General features: G+C 42.7%; 1 protein-coding gene across 2 annotated transcripts in view; it reads left to right on the forward strand.

Annotated features, from left to right (window-relative positions):
- The window catches only part of pik3r3b (phosphoinositide-3-kinase, regulatory subunit 3b (gamma)), a gene marked incomplete at both ends in the record, with an annotated part of 183,584 nt that extends 161,779 nt beyond the window's left edge, over positions 1-21,805 (forward strand). The window contains 9 exons of one of the 2 annotated variants that reach the window (XM_083969580.1): positions 5,154-5,370; positions 14,086-14,263; positions 15,053-15,151; positions 16,446-16,626; positions 17,522-17,647; positions 18,624-18,943; positions 19,857-19,931; positions 20,056-20,226; positions 21,598-21,805. In XM_083969580.1, coding sequence (XP_083825706.1) covers positions 5,250-5,370; positions 14,086-14,263; positions 15,053-15,151; positions 16,446-16,626; positions 17,522-17,647; positions 18,624-18,943; positions 19,857-19,931; positions 20,056-20,226; positions 21,598-21,805 — 1,479 coding nt within the window. Of the gene's footprint in view, positions 1-5,153; positions 5,371-14,085; positions 14,264-15,052; positions 15,152-16,445; positions 16,627-17,521; positions 17,648-18,623; positions 18,944-19,856; positions 19,932-20,055; positions 20,227-21,597 lie in introns of those variants that run through there. The other variant, XM_083969579.1, reaches the window with a different exon arrangement.
- Positions 21,806-22,602: the final 797 nt, after the last annotated feature.

Consider the following 22,602-nt stretch of genomic DNA (forward strand, 5'->3'; position numbering starts at 1 on the left):
TAGATGGCAGATTGGGGAGCAGACATTTCATTTATTGTTCCTCCCTGAAGTAGGACACGGGTCAGACGGAGAGAGAGACGGAGCAGCTGGAATCACTGGTGGCCGCTGACACACACACACACACACACACACACACACACACACACACACACACACTCATCTGAAGGTATCGTATTGATATGAGGCTGTTAGGAGGAGATTAGCATGTGGAGGACAGGCTGGGGGGTCCGGACCAGTCTGGGTCTGCACCATCATCATCATCATCATCATCATCATGAGGCCATTGTTCTTTCTGTCACTGACAGTTTTACTGTTACTACATTTTATTATTACACAGAAGCTTTGTGCCATGATCACAGTTCACTGTCTAATTAAGTATTAAAGGGATAGTAGCATTTTTTTTTAAAGTGGGGTTGTATGATCTACAAATAGCCCCTAAGTACTTTAATTGAGTTGGTTAGGTCCTAATAAAAACTGTGTTTTTCCTGCACTTTGATGGGCTGGAAAAAATTATATTATAGTGAACAATGGAACTGTGTTTTTTTTTTTTTCAGGTAAAACCTCTTTTAGGCCGTGAAAATAGGCCGTTTCTTTGGGTCTGTTCACAACACTGTATGTTGTAAATCTCTGGGCAGGGCTATTATGGGCTGGCGTTGCTAACGGGAGGAGTGCAGAGAGTGTTCTACTGCAATTAAAGTACTTAGGGGCTATTTGTAGATCATGCATACCCCACTTTTAAAAAAAATGCTACTTTCCCTTTAAGATCGACACACAACTATGAATAAATAGTTTAGCAATACGATTTAAAGTCTGGACCAACAACTTTTCAAAATAAAAGAATGAAACTTTACGTAACATACAGTTTTATTGGTTTTATTTATTATTTTAATTATTGAATAGGGACAATGCAACACTATACAACAGTGTATAAACACTGTAAGTGAGCAATAAGGCTTATTTTCATCTGCTTTCCCAGGCCAGATGTTAAAGGCAATCAATTACGTAAAAAATGCATTAGAATAATAGATTACATATTAATTTACATTGTAAACAGCTCATAATAACAGATGAAACATAGCAGCGATGGCATCAAACATAAAGACCTTCTAGCAGGAGCTAATATGAAGTATATGGTATTAAACAGAACATGTAGCCTACAGTTTAAATCTAGACTGGTCCTGACCCGAGGAGTTCATGTGTCTGTTTCTGTGACTCATCTGACCTGGTGTTGATATAAAACATGTAGATCACAGCAGCTCGTTGTAAACTATAGAAGAGGAAACAGACAATCCTGTAAATCCACAGCATCCATCTCAGCAGGTGTGTGTTTGGATGTGAGTGTGCAGTAATCCTGTGTATTATAGGCCTCCTAAATACATGTTTGCAGCTCCCTAAGCTCATAGTTTAAGCTTCCATATCATTTACTGGAGCTGCGCTTATACTCCACCACTGTCCGTCGCACCTTTTCTCTTCCTCGTCTAAACAAACTGCAGGTCCACGAATGCATCTCTGCAGCGATCAAAGAGAATTCATTTCCCCTCGGTCGCTTTAAAATGTGAACAAAGCTGCTTTAGTTTGAATGTGTTGTTGTTTTAAAGGGCACAGTGCAGGTGGTTCAGTCTCTGTGTCGCTACGATATGAAAATCAACTCGGAACAAGAGACTTGAATCTTGTGTGATGTGTGTGTCTGAGAGTCGAGCCGTTGATGCCAGAGATGTTGTGTGTGGCTGCCACTTCCTGTGTTTTTCATATGGACCGTGAGCAAACAGAAACCGTCAGTGTTGAGTCTGTCTCCACCCGGTCTGCAGCTCTCACGCTGCGTTCGAGACGACTCGGAATCTGGAATCTCCCAGTTAGTAAAAACTCAGATTTCCAACTTCCAGCAAAGTGTTCGAGACGCACCACGCCAGAAAAACCAAAAACTTTGCATTCAAAGTGCTTCACATAGCTAAGACATTAAAACATTACAAAGGGAACAAAAACGATTTTAGCATTTTAAAATAATGAAACAGATAATTTAAAATCAAAGAAATAACAACATTAATTTATCAGTATTCTGTAACCGTAAGTAAATATTGTATATTTCATAACGTTTTAATGTATTTTGGCATTTAAAATGCATTTTAATTAATGCTTTACTGTTGACGGTGGTTGTGGTTTTGTCCGAGTGCAGATTGTTGTGTGACATCAGACGACTGGTTCTCGGAGAAGTCGGGGTAGATTTTTTTCCCCGAGTGGGAGCTCAAATGCACTTTTTCAAGTAGGAGGTCGGAAAAATCAGAGTTCTGGTTGATCTGGTTGTCTTGAACGCAGCCCTTTGGATCCTCCTGCAGACAAGCTATTGTTGTCCCCTGTCCCTCATCAAATACACAATCCAACAACTCCACAACGCTCTGGTGGACAAGTTGTGACCTGCACATTCACCACGCACGAACTACTTTCTCTTCTGAAATCCCTCCGCCCAGCAGCTGGAAAGTAGTTCCGGCTGCATTTCCCTCTAAAACAACTCTGTCTGGTAACATTGTGTTATTATCTCATAGCGTGGTGAATGTGCAGGTCACAACTTGTCCACCAGAGCGTTGTGGAGTTGTTGGATTGTGTATTTGATGAGTTTGATGAGGGAATGCGGACCTGTACCGTTCACCTCCATTGTGTTCACTGAGCAGCTCACGTCTCTGCCCCGCCGATCTCAAAATGGATGCAATGCAATGGAAATTATTAATTAGCTTCCAGCTAAATCTGACATATTTACAGCAATTCATTGTTTTTTTTTTGTATGTTCATGAATATGTGAGGTCCCATTCCAAATAAACCTTTAAATAAAAATAAAAAAATAAATAAAAACAACATGCACCAATAATTAAAGGTGATGAACCTACTGCTGTGACTATAGGGGTTATGGTGAGAGGAGGATCTGACTACCAAATGTTGGACTGTCCCTTTAATGACATAATAACAGTGTGATGTTCGGCACGGAGCGGCCATCTTGGCTCTATACCACTAAGCTAGCCAGAGCGGATTTTCGTGAACAGGGACATATTGGATTTGTTGGGAACTATTTTCAGTGGCGGATCAAGACGGCGCCTGAAGGAGCAGCAGTCCGGCTCGTTGACCCGATGTTGTTTTAGGACGATCGTTGAGGAATCGGATATTAGCCTATTTTGTGTGTTTGCCATCAGACCCCGAGGCTCGTTGTGGGTCGACCTTCTCCTCAGGTGTTTTATTTCTCTACTTGAGTATTTGAAAAATTGCTCCTTGAATAAATTATTGAATTATTATTTTGTGATTTGCTCAAAGTATGAATATTTAGTTTTTAGTTTTTTATCATTTCAGCAGCCTTCTCCTCCTGCAGATATGAGTTAAACCCAGCGTGTTCATTGAACAGTGATGGATTACATAACTCAGCTCCCTGCCTCAAGCTGCTGATTTCCATACCTGTATGGAAATGAAGCGACGCCAGCGTGTCTGTGTGTGAGGCACGGGAAGTTCATCCACACATGTAAAACCACTCAGGTGTTCTCTGGAAAAGAAAAAGGAAAGTCTGCTTTGGAATAAATGGATGAAAACATACGATAAATACTAAAAACTGTTGATGTGGTCCTCTGCAGCGTCCACCTGCAGCTTTTTAAAAATAAACTCTTTGGACTTTAATTGGTCAACTCCAACATGATTGTAAATGATGGAACCTTCAGCCCCAAACAAATGTAATATATTGTATATTATACATCTATACAGTTATGTGACAACATTTGGACACCCCATTAAATATATGGTTCTTTATTTAGAAATACTAACATATGAATAGAAGTTCTTATCATATTATTATGCAAAAACTAAAAGATTGATGTTTTTGTGTGGGATGTACAATTACATCTCCTTTATCTATAAATAGAAGATTTATTATTATTTTTTAACAAAGAACTAAGTATTTATTGGGATGTCCAAACTTCTTTACATGACATTTGAAATAATAATAACTTAATAACATCTAGGCTACCTATCTAGAATCTATCTATCATCCTATCTTTCTATTGTTCTATCGTTCTATATCATTTATGTATTTTATGTATATTAAGGCAGCTTTTTTACCATGCACTGAGTCCACAACAAATTTCCCCTGTGGGACATTAAAGTTTATTCTATTATATTCTATTCTATTCTATCCATTGTTCTATCTATCAATCTGAAGTTTATATAATATAATATGAATATAGTTAAACTTAGGCTATAGATAGAATGGCAGATATCTATCTATCTATCTATCTATCTATCTATCTATCTATCTATCTATCTATCTATCTATCTATCTATCTATCTATCTATCTATCCATCCATCCATCCATCCATCCATCCATCCATCCATCCATCCATCCATCCATCCATCCATCCATCCTATCTAAAGTTTAGAGGTAAACTTCATGTGTCTGGGACAGTTCATTGACCGGACTCAACCTCCAGCTCTGTGCTCTGCTCTCTGAGTCTCTGCTCATTTCCCTACTGGCTTTTAAAGAATTCACCGCTTCTGCGCATGCGCATACAGACAGGCCGGTTGGCCGGAGAGAGTCTGGGGTTGGAGAGAGGATGGGGGGTGACACGATCCGACATGAACACGGTTAGAAACAGAGCATCAAATAAATAAAACCTTCTTCCAGTTATAAAACACCGATCATCATCCTGTGAGTTTTTCTCTGGGATTTCAAATATGTGTTTTCCTTTTTTTCTTTTCTTTAAAAAAAATCTGTGTCACTGTTGCGTGCACCCCTGCGTGCTGCAGCAGAATGGTCCAGTCCAGCCTCCTCCTCCTCGGTGTCGGAGCTCCTCTTCTCCTCTTCTCCTGCTTCTTCTTGTTAAAATGCCGCTGTCGAGCCGCCGGTGTCCGCGGAGGAGACGGAGCGAGAGGAGCTGAGATGTAGAGCTGGTTTCTACTCTCCAGGACGCTATACCACACACACACATATATATATATATGTATATGTATGTATGTATATATATATATGTATATACACAGAGAGCCTTCATGAAGTTATTAAGGTTTTTATTATTATGGTGCTCCGTCTATTTATTCCAGTCTGAAGCAGGAATTCAGATCCAGGACTTCAGAGTAGACAGATAGATCCTCACGGGTTTATTATAAACGCTACGCTGGCTTTTATTTTTTATTTTTTTTATATATAAGCTTTTTTTTCTCTGTGGAGGAAGATTTTTTTGTCCTTTTTTTAATATTTTGTAAAACCACCTCTATAATACTAATGTACAACACGGTGTGGACCGCGGCGGACACGGCCGGGGAGGACGGAGGAGACTGGAGGGAGGTGATGATGCCCTACTCCACTGAGCTCATATTTTACCTGGAGATGGACCAACCGCCAGGTAAGAGAGGAGGAAGAGGAGGAAGAAGAGGAGGAGGAGGTGTTGTGTTCAGGGTCTCGTTCAAAAATCGGGGGAAAGTTTTTTTTAAAAGCGCAAATCTCGCTGCTGCTGCTAAAAAAGAAAAAAAGAAAAACCCCACACTCCCCCCTCCTGTCTGTCTGTCTGCTCATTCATGGAGACATTTTTTTTAACCCTTTTTTAGTGTGTTTGACATTAGCTTTATTTGTATTCTTTGTTTCTGGTCTTGCAGCAGGAAAACTGAGGAGTTGAATCATAATAATAACCATAAAAAACCTTTGATTTAGTGACATTTTGTGTGTCAGATAGATAGATAGATAGATAGATAGATAGATAGATAGATAGATAGATAGATAGATAGATAGATAGATAGATAGATAGATAGATACTTTATTAAAGGCACATCCCAAACAGAGGTCCATATAGAAACATTAGAAATAAGAAACCAGTGAGAATAAAAAAAGGTCAGTTCATGACAGTAACCTGAGCTGAAACCATCTATTATCTATTGTCATTTATTCTGGTTTTGACTCAGAAGCTGCAGCAGCTCTTCCTCCTCCAGACAATAGCCCAGTCCCATCATGAAGTAGGCTACCCACCACCACCAGCAGCAGCAGCAGCTCAGCAGCAGCTCAGCTCTCTGTGCACATCTGCTAATGATTTCACATGAGAAATGAACAGGAAACATGACATTAAACACAGCCGGACTTATTGAAATCACAGTTGCAGACACGTTTCTCTTCTCTTCTCTTCTCTTCTCCTCCTGCTTTTTATTCTTCTAAATAAAACATCTGACACCCACTGACTGACTTTCTGAAATACAAACGGCTCCATCCCGGACAGAGAGAGGAGAGAGGGTGAGAGGGTGAGAGAGGGTGAGGGGGTGAGGGTGTAATGAGAATAAAAAGCTCCGGAGCATTTTATCCCCATAACGGCCGTCAGTGACACGCAGCTATAACTCTCTAATTCTTTGTGTTTCCTTTATGACTCCAACTGTCTGAATACGCTGCTTCATTCATTCATTCATTCATTCATTCATTTATTCCTCAGCAATTGTGCCACTGTCATTTGACCCCCCTCCTCCTCCTCCTCCTCCTCCTCCTCCTCCATTTATTCTCTCCTCTGTTCTCTCTCTTCTCTCTCCATCTGTCCATTCAGATGTCTTACTGTATGAAGTCACTGTGTTTTTATTATTGTGTATCAGCTGTGGCACAGTGTGCACACAGACACACACACAACACAGACACACAACACAGAAAGACACACAACACAGACACACACTCCCTCAGGTTGAGTTGTGCGTCCTCTCGGTGTCGTCAGGTTTATCATTGAAGTCGTTCTGCAGCAGCAGCTTCAGTTGAACTTTTACACCTTCTCTTTTCTGTTCTTTCTTCTCCTGAATGGACTCAGTGGTCGATGCTTATGATGATGTCACACACACACACACACACACACACACATGCATGTACACCACACACACACACACATGCACACACACTTTGTGCTCTGTGTCGGTGTGGTTCAGCCTCTGGACCTTGACTTCTGCTCAGAGTCACTGACTCTTCTAAAGCTTCTACATGAGACAGAGCGCTGGTTAACTCAGTCAAGTGTTTTGGTTTTTTATTTTTTAACCTTTTTATTTAATTTTTTTTCTTTTTTTATCCAGATAAAATGTTTAAGAACAAATTTATCATTTACAAATATACACTGACCTGATTATAATATTATAATATGGAAATGTGTGTCAGAGTGAACGTGTGTGTCAGGAGTTTGGTGTGAAAAGTTGAGATCATCACTCTGCTGCTTTCACTCGTCTTAGATATTACCTGCATTTTAAACATCTATGTGTGTGTGTGTCTGTTTGCGTGTGTGTGTGTGTGTGTGTGTGTGTGTGTGTGTGTGTGTGTGTGTGTGTGTGCAAACTCACCAGTCATCGGTTACATCACTGACAGCTTCTCTGCATGTCTTTGTCTCATCATCATCATCATCATCATGCAGCGGGAGGGAGAGAGAGGGGAGTGTGAGTGTGTGAGTCTTTGTCTGACACCTGACAGTTCATCTGTGTGAAGCTATGAGAGGCAAAGATGGAGGGATGGAGGGAGAGAGAAGGAGAGAGAGAGAGAAAGAAAGAAAGAAAGAAAGAGCATCCTGCAGATGTTCATTATAATATTTATTACAGTGGAATTGAAACGTGAGCGGCTCAGTGACGGTTAGAGTGGCCGTCTGTCCGTGTGTGTGTGTGTGTGTGTGTAGCCTTTGTGTGCAGGGTGATTAGCACAGGTGGAGTGGCACCACATCCCCCCCCCCCCCCTCCCCTCTTCTCCCCCAGGGGAGGAGGGCAACGCCAGCGTTTCCACGGGCAACTTAGTGTGTGTGTGTGTGTTAATGATGAGTCTCATCTTTCAATGGAAAACCACCGAGGCATCGTCACCGTTAGAGGAGTGTGTGTGTTGTGTTGTAGTGTTTGGTATGTGCATTGTGCACGTCGTCGCAGCTGGACACGACTTTGTTCTAGCGTGAAAACAGCAAACGGCGCCGCCTTCCCTTCACTGATGACACGAACGATCTCTGTGTTTGATTCCCGTGCAACTTTTTTTTCTTTGTTCTCTCTCTGCTGCTGCTTCGTTATGCAACAGGAGCTGCAGAGAAGCAGAGGAGTGAGACGTCGCTGCTCTGCACACGGCCCTGTTCTCCTTCCCCTTCATGCAGTTCAGTTATCAATAATCAATAATCAATATCCAATAATATGAATGATGTGACTAATCCAGAGGCAGAGCAGCAGGAAGCAGCGTAGAGACGGTGCAGAGGTTTGATTGACAGGTGGCTGTGGTGGTGGTGATGTCACTGAAGTCATCAGATCAGATAGAAGGAGGAGGAGGGGCATCGTTGTCGTGGAGACGCATCTGTTGTCACGGAGACTCAGATTTGATTCCTGGATGTTTTTTTTGTAGTTGTTGTTGTTTTATATTAACATGAGTTCAGCTGCTGTGACACACACACACACACACTGAGCTGCGACCTGTTGATTTAACCCTCCTGTTCCCTTCCTCCATCCATCCATCCTTCCTTCCTTCCTTCCTTCCTTCCTTCCTTCCTTCCTTCCTTCCTTCCTTCCTTCCTTCGTCCTTCCTTCCTTCCTTCCTTCCTTCCTTCCTTCCTTCCTTCCTTCCTTCCTTCCTTCCTTCCTTCCTTCCTTCCTTCCTTCCTTCATTCCTTCATTCCTTCCTTCCTTCCCTTCGTCCTCACTTCTTCCTTCCTCTTTTGATCCAATTGACCCTCCATCTTTCTTTCCTTCCTTTTCCCTTCCTTCTTTCCTCCCTTCTTTCCCTTCTTCCTTCCTTCTTCCTTCCCTGACCTAATTTGTTTCCTCTCTCCATCTTTCTTTCTTTCCTTCCTTCCTTCCTTCCTTCCTTCTTTCCTTCCCTTCATCCTTATTTCTTCTTCCTTCCTTTTTGACCCAGTTGACCTGATCTGTTCCCTCCATCTTTCTTTCTATTTTTCCTTTTCTCTTCCTTCTTTCCACAATCCTTTTCCCCTTCCTTCCTTCCTTCCTTCCTTCCTTCCTTCCTTCCTTCCTTCCTTCCTTCCTTAGTTCCTTCCTTCCTTCCTTCCTTCCTTCCTTTCTTCCTTCCTTCCTTCCTTCCTTCCTTCCTTCCTTCCTTCCTTCCTTCCTTCCCTTTGTCCTTCCTTCTTCCTTCCTGTTTGACCCAATCTGTTCCCTCCCTCCATCTATCTTTCCTTCGTTTTTCCCTTCCTTCTTTCCTCCCATCTTTCCCTTTGTCCTTCCTCCCTTCTTTCCTTCCTTCCCTCCCTCCTACCTTCCTTCCTTCCTTCCTTCCTTCCATCCATCCTAACCCAGGTGGACAACAGGAGGGTTAACACTGATGCTGCTGCTGCACTGTAACTCCACCTTCCTCCTCTCTTTCTTTCTTTCTTTCTCTTGTGAGGTCTAACCCCCTCCTCCTCCTTCTCCTCCCCCCCTCCTTCCCTCCTGCCTCCTGATTGGCTGAGGGGGCGTGCCTCCGTGCAGGGATTAGTTAGAGCGTCGTGCTCGTCTTTTTTAGGATCAGCCTCGCTCGCTCTTGTCTTCAGTCCGACGGAGCGCGGAGAGCAGGAGAGAGGGAGGAGGCGGCCACAGTGGAGGAGGAGGTAGAGGAGGAGGAGAGAGAGAGAGCGAGTGGAGAGAGAGTGGAGAGTGAGGGAGAGTAAGGGAGAGAGAAAGAGAAGGAGGGAGGAGGGAAACAGCTGAGAGACGAGTGGCAGCCATGCAGTTAACGGAGAGCACCATGTTCGAGGACGGTAAGAGACTGAACCGGACAGATCTGCTCTTCTCCTTCTTTTCCTTCTTCTCTTTGTCTCCTTCTTTTCTTTTCTTTTCTTTTCTTCCTTCCTATCTTCTTCCCTCCAGTTTGCATCCATCTATTTACATTATTATTTACACTTTTATCTTCTTTTTCTTTCTTCCTTTCTTCCCCCTCTCCTCCTCTGTCCTGTCACTGCAGCTCTGTCCTCTGTCATCATTCAGTTCACGGCACATGACCTAAAGCCTGCACAGTGTGTATGTCTGTGTGTGTGTGTGTGTGTGTGTGTGTGTGTGTGTGTGTGTGTGTGTGTGTGTGTTGTTTCCCTGATGCTCTTGTGTAGTTGTAGTTATAGTTGTTGTTGTGTAGTTGTTGAGCTCCAACACTCAGAAAGTGTCAACGCAACACGTGTGCAGCTGTTTCCACATGTTGTCACTTTGATTTTCTTTAAAATAATGGTTGTATAGTGAGTGTCAGAGAAACCTGGAGCTGTCAGCTGTCTCCATGTGTGTGTGTGTGTGTGTGTGTGTGTAAGACAATCAAACACACCCACATGCTGCAAATGCACACACATACACATGCACACACTCTGGTGCATGCATGCAGGTCCTGATGTGATCCAGATGTGCAGCAGCAGCAGCTGTTGTTGTGGAAACAGCAGCCGTTTCTCTTTGTGGAGTTTTTATTATCGCTGCAGAGTGGGAACTCGTCCTGTTGCAGCGAAGATCTTTGTTGTTGCCTGGCTGCATGTGACGATCAGCTGGAGCTGGAGCGTGCACGTGCCGTTTCTGTTCATGTTGTTAAAGCTGGATGGGATGTGAGACTCACACTGCTGCTTTGTGTGCATGCATGTGTGTGTGCACGCATGTGTGTGTCAGTTGGTGCTAATGGTCATTGTTCAGGAGAGTGTGTGTGTTTCTGCATGTGTGTGTGATGACAAGTGATATCGCTCTGTGTGTGTATGTGTGTGTGTGTGTGGCAGAGCGCTGCTCCTTTGTCTGCTGAGGGGGAGGGAGGAGGAGGAGGAGGAGGAGGGGGGGGGGGTTGCACTGACGGTCGCCTTTGTTCACGTCGCTGCTTCGCTGTAGTTGCTCGTGATGTTTCCTCAGATTTGTGTCACTACGCTGGAGTCACATGACCAGTTCTTCACGTCCTCCTCCTCTTCTCTTCTTTGTGTGGATGTGGACGGACGGTTGTCACGGAGATGGACAGATGTTTTTAAAAATAAATGATGAGATACACAAAAAAATAAATGAATAAATAAAAACCAGATCAGAAGTATTGATGCCAGCGTCAGAGGAGGGTTTTTATTTGTTATTTAACGCCTCAAGTTTGTCAATGGAGCTTTGCAACAAAGGACGTGTGTGCGTGTGTGTGTGTGTGTGTGTGTGTGTGTGTGCGTGCACGTGTGTGTGTGTGTGTGTGTGTGCAGAACTTTTAGTTGTTTATCTTGTGGCTTTGTTCATTAATGTGGTTTAAGCAGCAGATTCAATAAAGATCTGATGAGTTTGAATCAGTGGTGACTGTGATGCTGCAGCCGCGGTGACGGACCTATTGTCCTGTGTGATGCTGCTGTGTCCTTTGTGTGGTCCAGGTGTAACACACACACACACACACATACACAGATACACACACACACACACACACACAGATACATACACACACACACACACACACACACACACACATACACACACACACACACACACACACACACACACACACACACACACACACACACACACACACACACACACACACACACACACACACAGACACTGTTGAGTTTTTCTCTTTAACTTTCTTCACTCTTCTGTTTACTGCTGCAAAAGTTTCTATTAAAATATAAAGTGAATTTCCACAACTGTATGTGTGTGTGCGTGTGTGCATGTGTGCTTGTGTGTGAGTGTGTGCACATGTGCATGTACACGTGTGTGTGTATATAAGTGTGTGTATGAGTGTGTGTGAGAGTGTGTAAAGTGCTGACGGAGGGGAACAGTGCAGCTGCAGAATGACAGTTTTTGGCCGTGGCAACTGGCTGCCATGGTGACGTGAGAGAGGGGAGGGGGAGGAGGGAGAGAGAAGGGGGGAGGGAGGAGGGGAGAGTGGGAGAGGAAAAAGTGATGAGAGGTAGAGGAGGGTGGAGGAGAACAAAGAGGAGGGAGAGGAAGACGAGCTGCCTCCGTACATTCCTCTGGACTGTGTGTGTTTGTCCAGTGTGTGTGTGTGTGTGTGTGTGTGTGTGTGTGTGTGTGTGTGTGTTGTGACGACGGCTCGTCAGCAGGAAGTGAACAACACACACACACACACACACACACTGATCAGAGGGTTAAACAGGTGTGTGTGTGTGTGTGTGTAGTTTTTGTCTAATGGACATTAACATATTTTCATTAAGTTTTAATTATGAAAAACAAACAACAATCAGTGTCAGAACCTTCAGCTCAACTCTGTAGGAGTTGGAAGGAAGGAAGAAAGGAAGGAAGGAAAGAGAAAACAGAGAAAGAAAGAAAGAAAGAAAGAAAGAAAGAAAGAAAGAAGGGAAAACAGCAAGAAAGAAGGAAGGAAGGAAGAAAAGACAGAGAAAAGAAAGAAGGAAGGAAGGAGAGAAGAAAGAAAGGAAGACGGCAAGAAAGAAAGCAGGAAGGAAGGAAAGACAGAAAAGAAAGAAAGGAAGACGGCAAGAAAGAAAGCAGGAAGGAAGGAAAGAGAGAAAAAAAGAAGGAAAAAAGGAGAAAATAAAGAAAGGAAGACAGCAAGAAAGAAAGGAAGGAGGAAGGAAGGAAAGAGAAAAGAAAGGAAGGAAGTAAGACAGCAACAAATAAAGAAGGAAGGAAAAACATAAACAAAGACCTGAAAAGTTCATTTTAACTTCTGTTTTAGAAGTCGATGTTGACTTCTGTTCATGATTTTTATATCATTTCCATTTTATTTTCTAATTTCAAGACATTTTAAATGAAGCGATTAATAGACACTGAAGAAGCTGATGGATCAGAGTGAATATTGATATCATCATGTTATTCTGTGCAGCTGGTCACCGTTAACCCTTTAACCGCCTGTCACTTTTTACAGTGCAGCGTGTGTGTGTGTGTGTGTGTGTGTGTGTGTGTGTGTGTGTGTGTGTGTGTGTGTGTGTGTGTGTGTGTGTGTGATGGTGTGTGTGTGTGTGTGTGTGTGTGTGTGTGATGGTTGACTGTGATGTAGGAGCTCTCTAGTAATTACACCTCTGTTCTTCAAACTGTATCCAGATGTGACTGGAGACCTGTAAACCATGGTCTGCTGCTGCTGTGTGTGTGTGTGTGTGTGTGTGTGTGTGTGTGTGTGTGTGTGTGTGTGTGTGTGTGTGTGTGTGTGTGTGTGTGTGTGTGTGTGTGTGTGTGTGTGTGTGTGTGTGTGTGTGTGTGTGTGTGTGTGAACCAGGTTTACACACTTAAAGCTGAAGTTTCTGCAAAGTTGGCCATTTTTTTTTAATCTGTTATTGATTATTATTGGTTATTGTTTGGATTTTTAAATTCTCATCCCTCCGAAAAGGCTTGACAGGAAGCACACTGACGCTATAACTCGTGTTTTGTCCTATTGGTCGTCTTTTATTTTTATTACAAAATGACCACAGGTCATAAACCTGAAATGATTAACCAAATATAACAGGTTATATGATAATATTCATGAAATTATAACTTTTAAATAGCTATTTTTTACTTTTTACAATACCTTTTACTTTAAACAAAACATAGACTTTTTTAATATACTGTATATCAATCAAATGGGCCATGTGCCTCTGCCAAAATACAGCGGAAGTCACGCAGACTATTTCAAAATAAAATGCAGAGATACAAAACTCTTAAATTAATTACTCTGAGCTACAAATAATGATTAAATAATGAAAGTCTTGACAGTTATTGGTGAAATTAAAACAGCAGTTTTGATTTTGAGGACGAACCATGAATTAAAAATCACATTATTAGCATTAATGATGATAATGAGACGAACTCAGAGGGAAGATGAGTTCAAACACAGGAGAAAACTGTGGGAAAACAGAGCGTCGGCACAAGAAGACTGTGTTTATGTGTCTCTGTGTGTGTGTGTGTGTGTGTGTGTGTGTGTGTGTGTGTGTGTGTGTCTGTGTCTGTGTGTGTGTGTGTGTGTGTGTGACAGACAGAGTAATTACTGTGATGATGTATGGCCTAGCCGTGTTTGTCACTGTGATTAATAACGCGCTTGCCAACGTGTTGCAGATACAGAAACAGATTCTGTAGCTGCAGATATTTACATACGGAGCTCGTTCACACGTCTCGACAATGAAGTTAATTAATTTTTTTGCTCCGACTGTTTGTGCTCAGTCGAGTCCTAACGTCTCTTCTCCTCTCCTCTTCTCTTCTCTCCTCTCTGTCTCTTCCAGCTCTTCCTCCGAAGCCGGCGAAGCCCCAGCAGACAACGACCTCGTCCTCCTCCTCTTCGTCTGTCGGGGTCGGAGGAGGAGGAGGAGGAGGAGGAGGCGGGAACAGTGGTGCCAAGGACGGGGGAGGGGCCGGAGCGTCGCTGCAGGAGGCCGAGTGGTACTGGGGAGACATATCCAGGTGAGCTACGGTGGCTCTGAAGGGTCAAATCAGTATACAGCTTAAAGGAAGTGACACAAAGACATCATACAAACTCAAAGAAAGAAAAAACTGCATCAGTTGGTCCCTCACTTTATTGTGAAAGACAGAAAAACAGAAGGGAGGAAGGAAAGATGGAAGGAAAGGAAGAGGGAAAGAAAGACAGAAAGAAGGAAAGACAGAAGGAAGGAAGGAAAAAGAGGATGAAGGAAAGAGAGGATGGAGGAAAGAAAGAAGGAAAGAAAAAAAGACAGAAGGAAGGAAGCAAAGACAGGAAGAAGGAAGGAAAGAAAGAAAGAGAGGATGAAGGAAAAGAAGAAAGAAAGTGGAAAGACAGAAGGAAAAAAAAAAAAAAAGAAAAAAGAAAGAAGGGAAGGAAGAAAGAAAAAAAGAAAGAAAGAAAGAAAGAAGAAACAAAGAAAGAAAGGAAGAGAGAAAGAAAGAAAGAAGGAAGGAAGGAAAGAAGAAAGAAAGGAAGGAAGGAAAGACAGAAGGAAGGAATTAAAGAAAGAGAGGATGAAGGAAAGGAAGAAAGAAAGAGGAAAGAAAGAGTAAAGACAGAAGTAAGGAAGTTAGGAGAGGATGAAGGAAAGAAAGAAAAGACAAAAGGAAGGAAGTAAAGCTTCATCATGTCCCCAGAAACTCTTCTTGTTGTAATCTGTATCAATGTAGAGAGTGAACAGCTTCAGTCACATGATCAATACATCTACTAGACACACACAGACAGTGACCTCATCCCTCTCCCTCTCTCTCTCGCTCCGTCTCCTTCAGGGAGGAGGTGAATGATAAACTCAGAGACATGCCTGACGGGACCTTCCTGGTGCGGGACGCCTCCACCAAGATGCAGGGAGACTACACACTCACTCTGAGGTACACACACACACTCACTCTGAGGTACACATACTCACTGACCAATCAGCTGCCAATCAGCAAACACACACAGCCACTCACAACTAAGCATAAAGTCCGCTAGCTTAATGCTAACGTATAATGTAGAACACCATAGACAGGCTAACGGAAATTAGCCTCGCTATCCAGAGTCTGTGGTCAGTTTATAACGCTTGTTAGGAAATTTACACCGGTCACTACTTGCATTTATTTGGTAGCTACACCGGTCACTACTGCATTTATTTGGGAGCTACACAGCTACACCGGTCACAACTGCATTTATTTGGTAGCTACACAGCTACACCGGTCACTACTGCATTTATTTGGCAGCTACACCGGTCACTACTGCATTTATTTGGCAGCTACACCGGTCACAACTGCATTTATTTGGTAGCTACACAGCTACACCGGTCACTACTGCATTTATTTGGCAGCTACACCGGTCACTACTGCATTTATTTGGTAGCTACACCGGTCACAACTGCATTTATTTGGTAGCTACACAGCTACACCGGTCACTACTGCATTTATTTGGTAGCTACACCGGTCACTACTGCATTTATTTGGCAGCTACACCGGTCACTACTGCATTTATTTGGTAGCTACACCGGTCACTACTTGCATTTATTTGGTAGCTACACCGGTCACTACTTGCATTTATTTGGTAGCTACACCGGTCACTACTTGCATTTATTTGGTAGCTACACCGGTCACTACTGCATTTATTTGGCAGCTACACCGGTCACTACTGCATTTATTTGGCAGCTACACCGGTCACTACTGCAATTATTTGGCAGCTACACCGGTCACTACTGCATTTATTTGGCAGCTACACCGGTCACTACTGCATTTATTTGGCAGCTACACCGGTCACTACTGCAATTATTTGGCAGCTACACCGGTCACTACTGCATTTATTTGGTAGCTACACCGGTCACTACTTGCATTTATTTGGTAGCTACACCGGTCACTACTTGCATTTATTTGGTAGCTACACCGGTCACTACTGCATTTATTTGGCAGCTACACCGGTCACTACTGCATTTATTTGGCAGCTACACCGTAATTTTGACCATTAATATATCTGTAAATTGGGTCTTGGCATCCTTGTTGTGTAGTGATTCAATGTAGGAGCTGGTAATGTATGTGAGGTGTTCGTCTTGGATGTTTTGTTTGTACTGTATGTATCAAGTATGTGTTTTCTGTATGTATATTTGTTTTATGTATTAAGTGTGTGTTAATTTCTCCCTCTCTCCCTCTCTCCCTCCCTCTCCAGGAAAGGCGGGAACAACAAGCTGATAAAGATCTACCACCGCGACGGGAAGTACGGCTTCTCGGACCCTCTGACGTTCGGCTCGGTGGTGGAGCTCATCAGCCACTACCGACACGAGTCTCTGGCTCAGTACAACACCAAGCTGGACGTCAAGCTCATGTACCCCATCTCCCGCTTCCAGCAGGTACACACACACACACACACACACACACACACACACTGTCAGGTTGTTCTGGCTTGATTTAAAGGGATACTTCAACGTTTTGTCAAATTGGCCCATCACCATAATCCCTATAGTCATAGCAGTAGGTTCGTTACCTTTAATTGTCGGTGCAAGCTATTTTTAGAACGGCGGAGCAGAGCCGTGAGCTGCTCAGAGCTACGCTACGGAGGCTCATTATGGGATTTCTTGGTTTCCCATCATCAAACTCATCAAATACACAATCCAACAACTCCACAACGCTCTGGTGGACAAGTTGTGAGCTGCACATTCACCACGCTATGAGATAATAACAGAACGTTACCACACAGAGTTGTTTTAGAGGTAAATTCATGCAAAACCGCTGATGCACGTTGCCTTCAGGGACAGTTTTTCATCAAGCAGTCTCTGCATTTACCTCTAAATACTAACCTTTACTTTTACCAGGAGCAAAATGGCTCCTAGCTTAAAAATTTTAGGGGCGCAAATCGACTTGCAAAGCAAATATTAACATTTCCTTTTCATCCATGATCCTCACAAACCTTGACCTGACACCTGGAATGACAGATTATAGATTCTTTGAGTTTAAAAAACAAACAAAACAAACAAAAAACCTCAGCAAAATGTACTGGTTGCACATGCATTTACTTGCACTGTCTCAAATTTTAGGGGCAAAATTTGGAAGTTACCCTTTAATCATCAGATTTTCCCGCTCTGGGACCCGTTCTGTTGCAGATTCACTTCACTCGCTGAGAAACGCTGCATTTTATTGTCAGTAACAGTCGATAACGGCGTCATAACGGGGGAAACAGTAACGTTTTGATGTAAATAAAAGAGTTGTGTTAGTTCCTAACGCTGTTGTTGTCTCGTCCGGGCTCAGGACCAGCTGGTGAAGGAAGACAACATCGACGCTGTCGGGAAGAAGCTGCAGGAATATCACAACCAGTACCAGGAGAAGAGCAAAGAGTACGACCGGCTGTACGAGGAGTACACCAAGACCTCACAGGTACACACACTCTCTTCTTTCTTTCTTTCTTTCTTTCTTTCTTTCTTTCTTTCTTTCTTTCTTTCTTTCTTTCTTTCTTTCTTTCTTTCTTTCTTTCTGTCTTCCTTCCTTCTTTCTTTCTTTCTTTCTTTCTTTCTTTCTTTCTTTCTTTCTTTCTTTTCTCTTTCCTTCCTTCTTTCTTTTCTCTGTCTTTCCTTCCTCCTTTCTTTCTTTCTTTCTTTCTTTCTTTCTTTCTTTCTTTCTTTCTTTCTTTTCATCTTTCCTTCTTTCTTTCTTTTCATCTTTCCTTCTTTCTTTCTTTTTTTTCTTGCTGTCTTCCTTCATTCCTACTTTTCTCTGTCTTCTCTTGCTTCCTCCTTTCTTTCTTTTTTTCTTTCTTGCTGTCTTACAGTACTTCCTTTCTTTCTTTGTTTCTTTTTTCTTTCTGTCTTCCTTTCTTTCTTTTCTCCTTCCTTCTTTCTTTTTCTGTCTTTCCTTCCTTGCTCGTTTCTTTCTTTTTTTCTTGCTGTCTTCCTTCCTTCCTTTTCTCTTTCCTTCCTTCCTCCTTTCTTTCTTTCTTGCTGTCTTCCTTTCTTTCTTTTCTCCTTCATTCCTTCTTTCTTTTCTCTGTCTTTCCTTCCTTCCTTCCTTCCTCCTTTCTTTCTTACTTCCTTTCTTTCTTTTCTCTTTCCTTCCTTCTTTCTTTTCTCTCTTTCCTTCCTTCCTCCTTTCTTTCTTTTCATCCTTCCTTTCTTTCATTTTTTCTTTCTCTGTTTTTTCTTTCCTTCTCTCTCTCTCTCTCATGTACAGAGTTGAGCTGAAGGTTCTGACACTGATTGTTGTTTGTTTTTTCATAATTAAAACTTAATGAAAACATTTTAATGTCTATTAGACTAGAACAACACACACACACACACACACCCTGAGGTCCAGGCGTCTCCTCCGTCCACTCACTCTCTCCTCCTCTTCCTCCTCCTCCTCCTCCTCCTCCTCTCAGGAGATCCAGATGAAGCGCACGGCCATCGAGGCCTTCAACGAGACCATCAAGATCTTCGAGGAGCAGTGCCACACCCAGGAGCGCTACAGCAAAGACTACATCGAGCGCTTCCGCCGCGAGGGCAACGACAAGGAGATCGAGAGGATCATGATGAACTACGAGAAGCTCAAGTCTCGGCTCGGGGAGATCCACGACAGCAAGCAGCGGCTGGAGGCGGACCTGAAGACGCAGGCCATGGACAACCGCGAGACGGACAAGAAGATGAACAGCCTGAAGCCCGACCTCATCCAGCTGCGCAAGATCAGGGACCAGTACCTCGTGTAAGTAGCTACGGGGGGGGCGGAGCTTAAAACCACAAAGCAGGACCACCAGAAACTACACTGATCAGACCGGTCCTTAAAGGATAGTTCAACATTTTGTAAAATTGTCCCATTGCCATAATCCCTATAGTCATAGCAGTAGGTTCGTTACCTTTAATTGTCGGTGCAAGCTGTTTTTAGAACGGCGGAGCAGAGCCGTGAGCTGCTCAGAGCTACGCTACGGAGGCTCATGGGATTTTTTTTGGTTTCCCTCATCAAACTCATCAAATACACAATCCAACAACTCCACAACGCTCTGGTGGACAAGTTGTGAGCTGCACATTCACCACGCTATGAGATAATAACACAACGTTACCACACAGAGTTGTTTTAGAGGGAAATTCATGCAAAACCACTGATGCACGTTGCCTTCAGGGACAGTTTTTCATCAAGCAGTCTCTGTATTTCCCTCTAAAACAACTCTGTCTGGTAACGTTGTGTTATTATCTCATAGCGTGGTGAATGTGCAGCTCACAACTTGTCCACCAGAGCGTTGTGGAGTTGTTGGATTGTGTATTTGATGAGTTTGATCGGTATTTGTTCATTTGCTTTTATGTGCATGTGGTCCGTTTTAACAACTTTAAATCACAAGACGATCAAAAATAATCAAATAATTAAGTCAAACTACACAAATACACACTATCAACAACAATCCCTTATAATTAGTACAAACAATAGGATGAAAAACCTTTAAAAAAAAACCTGGTTTATTAAAAGTTACTCAAAATATAATTAATAACAGCTGTAACTTCTTTCTTTAGTGTCTTTTTGAATCTTGATGTACTGTATTATCAATACCAGTCAGATAATCTGCTAAACATCCTGACATGACGATGGTTCTGATTGGCTCCTCTCCCTCTCTCTCTCTCTCCAGCTGGCTCAATCACAAAGGAGTTCGACAGAAACGAATCAACGACTGGCTGGGGATCAAGAACGACAACACAGACGAGTGAGTTTCAGTCTGAGCTGCAGCTGGACGCCATGACGACGGTCTGGTCTGGTCTGGCCCCTGCTCATCCTCTACCTCTCTCTCTCTGTCTCTCTCTCTCTCTCTCTCTCTCTCTCCGGTGCAGAGGCTACTTTGTGACCGAGGAAGACGAGAACCTTCCTCACTACGACGAGAAGAGCTGGTTCGTGGGCGACTTGAACCGGATTCAGGCCGAGGAGCTGTTGCTAGGGAAACCGGACGGAGCCTTCTTGATCCGGGAGAGCAGCAAGAAGGGCTGCTACGCCTGCTCCGTCATGTGAGTCACACATCTACTCAACACAAGATAAAAACCTGTCCTATATATCTAATATAAGCTAATACAAAGGGTTAGTCTTAGTGTAAAATGTGTTGAATTATTTGTTACATGTGTTACTGTATTCTTTGTGCCTCTCAAAAAGCTCTTCAGCTTTCACATAATGGAAATGCGCAAATCAAAAAGAAAAAAGCCAAATGCCAAAAAACTTTGGGCGGGTGCTTAGCTGAAAACATACAAAAGTTAAAAAGAAAATAGAACGGCTCACACACCACAGGGCTCCAATATGCAGTCCATTTATTATTAAGACAAGACGTAACGTTTCGAGCAAAAGTGGCTCTTCGTCAGACATGAGAGATACACGTAGACGCCATCTTAAATATCATGTGATGTGGGTCATGTGATGACTGGAGTGGAAATGCAAAGTCTAATGTTTTTACACTTGGTTTTTTAAATAGTGAATATGTGAATAAATGAAAAAATAAATCAAATGTAATGAAACCGGGTCAGTTCGGCAGGTGAAGCAAATAAAAGTCAGGGCTGCTATTGGAGAATTTACGCTTGAGCTTCAGTTTCCACTTCCTGTTGTGTCATTTTGGATAAAAAAAACCCCAAAACAAAACAACTTAATGGTTCAAGTTCCCTCTGAGAAATTCCTCCTTAAATCAGAAACGTCCTCTCAGTGATTCGTCAGTGAAACGAGTCGATTGTGTTTCCACTCGTAGAGTTAATCAATGAGTCCAGAGTTTCTAACGACTTCCTGTTCCCATGTCGTCAGAACCAATCAGAGCAGTTTGTCTCCTCACTGTCTCAACTCTATGTGACCTGGCTGGCCCCCACGCCCACCATGTCTCCTCCAGGGTTATACTTAACTAAAACTAAGACTGGCAGTGAAAAGATTATGTAGTAAACTGAAATTAAAAAAAATTAAAAAACATTTTTTCTGTTTTCTATGTTTGTTTTTTTTAACTAAATCCAACTTCCAGGTCTCGATGCTAAAATGCAGTAAAGTAGAGTCAGATAACATCAGCTTAGTTGTAGTTTTCTTAGAGATGGGACAACAGGTAGATAAAAGTGAATGGAACCTGATGAGGACTGATGGGAACATTATGGGATGGATGCAACTAAAAGGGGAAAAGTTCATCTTCAGAGGTCTGACAGAGGCTTTCTCCTAAAACCTGAACAACTACAACTAAGACTAAATAAAAACTAGTCAACTCCTCAAAACTAAAAACTAAACTAAACTGTTTCATCACTTGTTGAACTCACTAAAACTAAACTGAGATAAAAAAAATAAAAAAAAGCAGACTGAAAAACTACTGTAAATGTTAAAACTCTACTAACCAGTGCTGTGTCCTTCTCCTCCTCCGTCAGGGTTGAGGGCGAGGTGAAGCACTGCGTGATCTACAGCACGCCGCGCGGCTTCGGCTTCGCGGAGCCGTACAACCTGTACAGCAGCCTGAAGGACCTGGTGCTGCACTACCACCAGACCTCGCTGGTGCAGCACAACGACTCGCTCAACGTCCGCCTGGCCTTCCCCGTCTACGCACACATGATGATGCCCTCCTCTGGACGCAGATGAAGCCCCCACACACACACCCCCCCACACACACAGAGACAAGACGACAAACCAACGTTGTGGTTGACGACGTACAGGATCAAACCCGTCAGATCGATAAGAGAAACAAAGTAAAAACACTTTGCTGCAACACACACATCAGCCACCTTGGAGTTATATATATTTTTACAAGAACAATTTCGGAGGGCATTCTTTCTAAAGACTGCTTGATTTGCACAAGGAAGTTTTAAATGTTTGTGAATGTGAAAAAAACCATAACAAAAACATAAACGCGACAGAAGGAAGCGAAGGAAGCAATGAAGGAAGGAAGGAAAGAAGGAAGGAAACGGAGTAGGCAACTTCAGAGTTTCAGGTTGACCGCGCTGCTACCTAAACTCCAGCTCAGACTCTTCACCAGAAACTCAAACAAACAAAACAAAACACACGAATGACAACGAAAGCGAAACAAACGAAACATTCCCATGGAAACGAGTTTTTTTTTTTTTTCTACCACTTTTTTTTTGTTTTTTTGTTCTGGAGTCGTTTTCATGTCTCAGATGTTTGTTCTCCTTCTTTTTGTTTTCTCCCGACGTTTTTTCTTTTCTGTTTGTGGTAAATGCGAGAGGAGATGATGATGATAATGATGATGATGATGATGATGATGATGATGATGATGAAAATGATGATGATGATGAAGATGATGATGATGATGTCAAGTGTCTTGTTTCTGTCCCTCTCTCCGTTTGAGAAGCAAAAAAAAGATGTAGCATTATTACAAGACAACGGACGCTTCCTGTTGTTCCTCCATGTAGACTGCTGCT

The sequence above is a fragment of the Trachurus trachurus genome (genome assembly GCF_905171665.1).
Source record: "Trachurus trachurus genome assembly, chromosome: 4".
Taxonomy (NCBI): domain Eukaryota; kingdom Metazoa; phylum Chordata; class Actinopteri; order Carangiformes; family Carangidae; genus Trachurus; species Trachurus trachurus.